This window comes from Acanthisitta chloris, unplaced genomic scaffold, assembly GCF_000695815.1.
Source record: "Acanthisitta chloris isolate BGI_N310 unplaced genomic scaffold, ASM69581v1 scaffold10097, whole genome shotgun sequence".
NCBI classification, from domain to species: domain Eukaryota; kingdom Metazoa; phylum Chordata; class Aves; order Passeriformes; family Acanthisittidae; genus Acanthisitta; species Acanthisitta chloris.
In genome coordinates, this window is record NW_008682034.1 from 1 (window position 1) to 7,521 (window position 7,521).

A 7,521-nucleotide genomic window follows, 5' to 3' on the forward strand; every position below is an offset into this window, starting at 1 on the left:
CCTGTCCCATTAACTAGTCTGCCTAATTTATTGAAATCCCTTTTAATTACTCTGATGCCTCTTTCATTAATATCATCACTGCCAGCCTGGACTACGAGCAGTGGGTAGTAATCAGAGGGCCGAAGGAGCTTTGGGAGTCTCCTACTGACATCCCTTACCCGAGCCCTGGGCAGGCAGCACTTCCCTGTGGGATGGGTCCGGTCGGCATATAGGGCCCTCAGTTCCCTTCAGAAGGGAGTCCCCTAATACAATTACCCGTGTCATTTTCTTTGTAGCTGTGGTAGTAATGATGGTAGTGATGAGTGTAGAAGATGGGGGCAAGCTGGAGATCCTCCAGGTGGATCTTCGTTATGACTGGCCTCTGCCTGACTCTCTGGGTCCAGAGGCTCATACCTGTTCTTTAAGAGCAGCTGGGGAGGTGATGGGGATTGGGAGGGGATTCTTTTACCTCTTCCATCAGGGACCTGTTTCCATTCCCACTACCTGCTTGGTTTGCTCCATTTGCCTGATGGCAGGAGGGGCAGAGCTTCACCATCTCCTGCTGAGCTTCTTTTGGGCTCAAAAGGGTGTGACTCCACCAGTCTATTCCCCTTTCCCTGCCCCTAATGCTGCTTCATCTCTCTACTTCTTCCTTGAGCTCTGCCACAATCATTCACCTGCTCACATGACACAGGTGTGACTCGCACTGTCCTCCGAGACTAAGGCCAGACCGAGACACCCTGTGCAGCAGTGCCCTGAACAGCTGTGTCCTGCACAGAGGGTTCTGCCTGGGTTACAACATTCCTCCTGGTAGCGGCAGCAACAGTCTTTGCTCGCGTAGACACCATTGCTGGGTCTAGCTGTGCTGTGGGAAAAAAAAAAGAAAGAAAAGAAAGAGAAAAAGAAAGAAAAAAAGAAAGCAAAAACACAGAAGAAAAAAAAGCAAGCAAAAACAAAGCAAAAAAAAAGGCAAGAAGGGTGGCTGTGCCCTGTCTGCTTGCTCTGCCTGAGTGAACTGCCCTCCCTGCCGTGCCCTGTTCGCAGCGCTCAGGGTCGCTTGCGCTCCCTGGGTCAGTTTAAGAGCCACCAGCCCCCCCGGTCAGCAGTGACAGCTACCCCCAGGTAACTGAGCTCAGCTCCAAATGATGCCCCTGAAGCTCCTAACGTGAACTTACCACATATTCATCTATAAATTCTGATGATGTTTTCCCTGTTTTGAAACTTCAGGAATAAAACTAGTTAGTTCTATCTCCTTGTCACCACACTGTAATTTAAACATACTGTGTTTCTACTCAGAATATTGGAAATAGGCAAAGGCAATGCTAAATGATAACATACCCTACGATGACATAAATGAGGAGAAGTGTCTGAGGCAGTGCCACTTATGCACCTGAACCAGTCAGAAGAAACATAAGTCAGTTGCTCAGCTTTGCAGTCACGCTCGTTCCTGGTTTCTATGTATTTGCTGTTTCTGGTTTTTGGTTTTTGGAGGAACAACTCTGAAAGAATCTCTCAAAGGATAAGAGAGGGCAAGTTCCTATGCCAGCAAATCATTACCCAGGAAAAGAACTTCTGTAAAAGCAAGATGCTCATAGTTTGCCTTAGAGCAAGCCCAAATACACCAGGCAACTGTGTACGAAGTGGTTTGTCTGTTGATCACTTTCTAGATCAGAATCAAGGCCTCCACTCAGTCACTGAAAAGTTTTCTGGACAAGATTACCAATCTTTATTTTAAAACTAAACGAACCAAAAATCTTTGCATCGAGAGAGCTCTTCAAGAATTGCTATGATGAATATTTTCTTTCAAGAGAAAAATTTAATTTAGCACAGTATTTCAAATTCAGCAAAACCCAAAAATTTTCCCAACATTTTAGTACCTATATGACCACATCTCTTCTTCAGTTAAGAAACATTTTCTCCATTACATTTTCTTGAAGTAGTCTTGCTCTGTATAGGTTTTAAGGTTCGTTCCAAAGATTTTTTTGCAGATTACAGAGGGCACATCAGTTTAAAAAAAAAAAAAGTAAGTAAAATGTGGTAGGAGTACACAAAAAGAACACACAGACAAAGGCTAACTCCAGAAAAGAACTAAGGATATATTTGAATGGAGGTTGGAAAAAGCTGTGACCTCAGCCAGTGGTGCAGGAAGCATTCCTTGTAGCCCTCAGATGAAATGGTGGGAGCAAAATAGCAGAGGTGCTAAAACAGGCCCTAGAGAGACTCTGGAAGACACCTGTCAGGAAAAGGTGCATAAAATAGAAAAGGGGGAGTGGAATACAACCAGCAGTGCCATATAATTCCATGCATTCCCAAGAGCAGGTTTCCCACAGATCCTGAGTTACACACAGACCTCTAGACAAGGCAAGAATGCCAACCAACACAGCGTGAACTGAACAGAACCCTCAGTACTCCAAACAGATTACATTCAAAACCAAAACCATGTTAAGTTTGGAAGACAAGTTACCTGTGTTCTGGTAAATCACTGCCCCTCCCCCCATTCACTTTTGGGTAGTAAATGGTATAGCAGACAAAAGGTAAAGGAAACAGAAACTTATCTCCCTGGGGGAAAAATTAGTGACTACATTAAAGCTTTTAAATTAAGGCAGCTAGAAAGGATGTGTTAAAATGTATAAACACAGTCATTCCTAATTAAAGAGAACACTCATGTATTGTCACCAGACAGCTCAACAGAAGACTTGACTGAAGAATCCACAGGTACAAGAAAATCTGAAGATAACTCGAAGCGCACAGTAGGAAGAGCCTGTGCTGTAATATATATAGAAATGTGTTACTGCTCACTGCTTGGTCTTGGCTGAAAGATTTGCGGTGCAACACAAGAGGGGACAAAAGACACTTAAAAGGAACAGGAGGGACAGCCTCAAGATGTCACTGTGTCGTTACAAGTCCGTAACTGAAAAGGTCTTTCAGAAAGATCTGCATTTGTCAATGACGCCTTAGTGGCAAAGAGCAATGGTTATGCCACATTTTAAACTTTTATTTGCTTCAGGTAACTCTTCACTGGCTTCAAAAGATAAAAAACCCAATCAACTTGTGAATTGCAATCTACTCAGTTCCTACAAAAATCCAAGCAGAAGCCCCTTCACCCATAGTTGCATCTATACCCATACAAGCAACCACAGTTTATTTCCTAAAGTTTCTGTAAAACACCGGCATGGGAATTTATTATCCTGCAGCCTGTCTCCTTTTAGAAACAGTTTAAATAAAAAAAGAAATTGGAGGAAGGCAAGAAAGAAGGAAAAGAGCTCTCCAGTGTCCTCTCCTCCCCAACCCCCCACAGAAATGCCCAGAAAAGGTGATGAAAATCCTGGGGAAGGGGGACCTGGCAACAGTGTTAAAACGTGATCTCTTTTTGCTATAGGCAACAGACACAAAGGGGCAGCAGAAACAAATGACAAAGAACTATTCCATGAATGTAATAAAGAAAAGGGGAAAAAATTCAAAACTCCTGGTGGCAGGCCAGCCAGTTTTAGTCTGTAAATTACTTCTCTTGTTCCTGCCTACTCCAATTCCCAGCGCAGTTTAATAAGCTCAGCAGTAAAACCAACAAACCCCCCTGCTTCAGAAATCCCCTGCACTAGGCAAGGTCCTTCATCTGCACACTGGGACACTGCACTGGGGCTGTTCAGATTCTCAAGCACATACATACCATGCACTCACAAAGCTGCCAGGTCTGAGTGTATTTTCCTTCTTTATCCGACTGAGTAATAAAGCCAGGACAAACACCACACCAAATGCCGCAGCATACAGCCCTCTCCAGCTGCTCTGCAACAATGAGGCCTATGGCTCCATGCCCACGGTCCCTCCCTCGGGCCAAGTACCAGTATACAAACTGCCACGATCCAAACGCTTCCGAAGACCCCCCACAGCCGTGTACAGCTTAGAAAACCTGGCAGCAGAGCTGCAAGGAGCTTAACAAGAGTTTCTTCTCTCATAGCAGAACTGAAGACAGGAAAGCCACTAACGGGGCAAACATGGCCAAGAATTTTTTTTCCCCTTAAGCAAGCCTTTAACACCTGTCAAAAAAATAAAGGTTCCCTGCAGAGTCACTGTACAGCAACCACATATGAGTAGGAGTAAACACAGAATAACTCCTGGTCTGGACAGACAGACCATTGCATCACTGTAACACAACATATGACTTTATAAATACAGCTTAAATCAGCTGGAGCTAACAATGTACTACCATATCAGCTATCACTGACACGAGGCTGGGAAAGGCTGGGAAAATATTTTTCAGGATAAAAGAATCATTGCTCATAAATGCCACTAATAGATTCTTCCTCATTTCTTCTTGCAACCTCAGTCACCTATTTGTGCAACACATTATTAAGTGGAAGCAGTTCTGAATAATTATTGAAATGCCACAGAATAAGCATGAAATGCCTCAGGAACTGCTTCATAATTCTTAAAAAAATACAGTATTTGGTTTCTTTACAGTTAAAAACCTGTTGTTCTGCTGTCTATTACAAATACATGTGCTACTCCATCTGTAAAGTATTTGTGATGTAGCAAGGAAATGCTCTGAGTACATAATATCCCCATCCACATCCTTTGTGGTGTACTGTAGACTTACATGACTGTTACAAAACACAACGTTGGGAAATGGAATGGTTTTCCTGCCACAGCACAGTGAGCTCTCCAAGACACTGCTATTGTATGAAATACCTTAAGATCTCACCTAGCAAACATTAACCTTAAGAAAATACTTGACTTGCAACGTAATACAACTTCACTTACCTGAACAGTTGTTTACATCACAGCAATAAAGTGCTCTGTGCAAAGAGTCACTTACCTACATTTTCAAGACATGTGTGAGCTTCACACACTGTGGGGAGGTACAGAAGTGTAATTGTAGCAACTCCAAAATGCAAAGTAAAATAATCTGCAAGAGATTTTTCTCTGGGCATGTGTATATCAAACATCTGTACATCAAACTATGTCCTTCTACAGAAAAAAAAGGAAAATCAAATTTCCTCACCTGCGTGGCCTAGTTCTGGGAGACATCATCTCATTTCCAAGGATATGGTATCGCCTGGCTTCATGCAGCAGCTGATAGCACTCTGGGGAATTCTGAATCAGCTGGTCCACCTCCACGGTCTGAACAAAGTAGTTGGGGTGTAAGAGCGGGAGCCTGACATGCGTCAGGAGCTCGTGGAGCACTGGTCTGCGCAACTCCACTGCGCGGTACACCCAGCGCATCACGGCTTCGAACACCATCTCCTCCTTACTGATCACCAGCTCATCACTGCAAATATAATCAATAAGCTCATCCTTCCCCAGCTCCAGGAATTCTTCATGCTGGGACACATCCTCGAATGTCTGCAGCGCAAAATTCCTGCACTTGGTGAACAGTGTCTTGAGTGAGTGCGTATCTGCGAAGCGCTGGATTCCCAGGCAGTTGCAGGGATCCAGCTGCTCTTCCAGGAACTTGGCGCAGGCATCGCGCAAAACACTGATCTGAAAGAGACTCGATGTTTCGAAGAGATACTGCACGTTCTCTGTAGTGATTTTCACCTTGCCCGTGTACACGTACTGTAAAAAGCAATCCATGGCTTCAGCAAAGATGCCATTAATCTCCACCAACATCTCTCTGCTTTCTCTGTGGTCATTGCAGAACATGGCCCTGAAGTAGCTGCTGCAGGCCGAGAGGACCGCGCGGTGGCAGGGGAACTCCCGTCCCTCCACACAGATGATGACATCTGTGAACAGCCGGCTATCTCGGAATTCATTGAAGATCTGGAGAATGCTTTCTGCATGGGATGATCCCGAGGAGAAGTCGAAAAACTCAGGACCTGACAACGATTTTGGGTCCATTTCAAAAACTTTCCGCTTGGTTGCAGGGGAATCTCGTATCCCACTATCCTCTCTATTCAGTCTGCGTCCCAATATTAGTACCATTGTTACATCAGTTGGCTATAGAGTCATTGAGAAAAATTTGCAGAGTTTCTCCTTCTCAGTGCTATGATCTGAAAAATCAAAACACTTCAGTATTCAATCTGGCATGCTCTTAGGTTCATCACAAGAATTAGACAAGATACTTGTTTGATCACCCTAAGAACCGCTGCAATTGTTGACCTTTCATAGAGGTGACACAGGACAAAGTACCACACTCCGCACAGGGCAGTGCAGCACTATCTGCCCCACATTACATACAACATATTCCCATACAACAGCTGTCCTGGGTGGTATGTTCTGAATGTACCAGCACCACTGTCAGTGCATTAGTGTTCGACATAAAAAACCCCTCCAGATCTCAGCTCCACCAAATCACCCGACTGACAGAAGACGCAGATTTCCTGGATAATGGTCCAGAGCTTGGAATTCTCACTTTTTTGAGTGTAATCCTCACTTCAGTTGGAGTCTCCAAGGACTACTATAACAGCACTAGTCAAAAAGAGGGTGGGGGGAGGAAGACTGAAATTCTAAACATAAAAATTCAGGTGAGAAAACACTCCATTTTCATTATAAAGTCAATCATAATGAAGTCATATAATACCAGTGTTTAATAAGATTCAGTTAGCTCAACAAATAACCTTGACCATAAGTTTTCACCCATTCATTCCTAGTATGTAAAAAGTAGTTCACTGACTAAATTAACATAAACTGCTAGCACACAAACCAGAATGAACTACACTTGTTTGTATAAAACTACTGAAATAAGAACCAAAGGCAACTTGCTGAGGACAGGGAAGTTTTCTGTTTTCACAGTACAACTAGCAAATTTTTTTTTCAAACACCTTCCAGTTTCAAGTACAAGTGCAAATGTTCCCCTCGTTATACACACTCACATTATCAGAGCACTGAAGCTGCAAAAAGCAAGTACTCAGTCAGATGTTAGGTCAGGCCAGTATTAAAGTTTGCGGGTGAAGAAAATGCAGCTGACTTTGCAGACAGAGCACATTAGAGGTAGTGACATCAACCAATCTAGCAGCAAGAGGGCTTTTTTTCCTCTTCTGAGCTTAAATATGACCTGGATGAGTGTCCAACAAAACATACTGAGGCAGCAAGAATCTGGGCCAAAATGCTTGTAGTATTTATTTCTATGGCTACAAGGACATGGCTGAATTATTTTAAAGTTGATGGAAATTTTTTCATGCCTCTCCAAGGTTATATTCAGTTTCCCTGAATACAGTCAGGAAATGTGAACTCCTCACAGTAATTTCATTTCCTGATGTGCTCGCATCCTCAGAGCTGCAATTACGCAGGCCCAGACTGGCCACGTCATCACTTAATATAGAACACAACGAACATGCCTTTTTTAAACAGCCTTTTTACACAGCACCTTTAAAAGGCACCATCTGAACAAACAGCAAGGAAAGAATGTGTGCTATACCTTTACCCATTGAAAAAACAGAGTCTAAAACTATCACGGTCCATATAAAATTTTTACACAAATTTACAAGGTGTGGCTCATTTACTCTACAAAATATTTGACTTAAAAGAGGACCAGCTGTCACTTTGAGGACTGAAAAACACAGTGTTGCAGTGAGCCTACCAAATAACCGATTGCTTCACAGAGGC

At 43.3% G+C, this 7,521-nt stretch overlaps 1 protein-coding gene across 1 annotated transcript; it reads right to left on the reverse strand.

Annotated features, from left to right (window-relative positions):
• Positions 1-4,978: 4,978 nt before the first annotated feature.
• LOC103805683 (kelch-like protein 24) lies at positions 4,979-5,898 on the reverse strand (the record flags this gene model as incomplete). The annotated part of the gene is made up of 1 exon (XM_009078340.1): positions 4,979-5,898. A coding segment is annotated over exon 1 (920 nt), but the record flags the coding sequence as incomplete, so codon positions are not given.
• Positions 5,899-7,521: the final 1,623 nt, after the last annotated feature.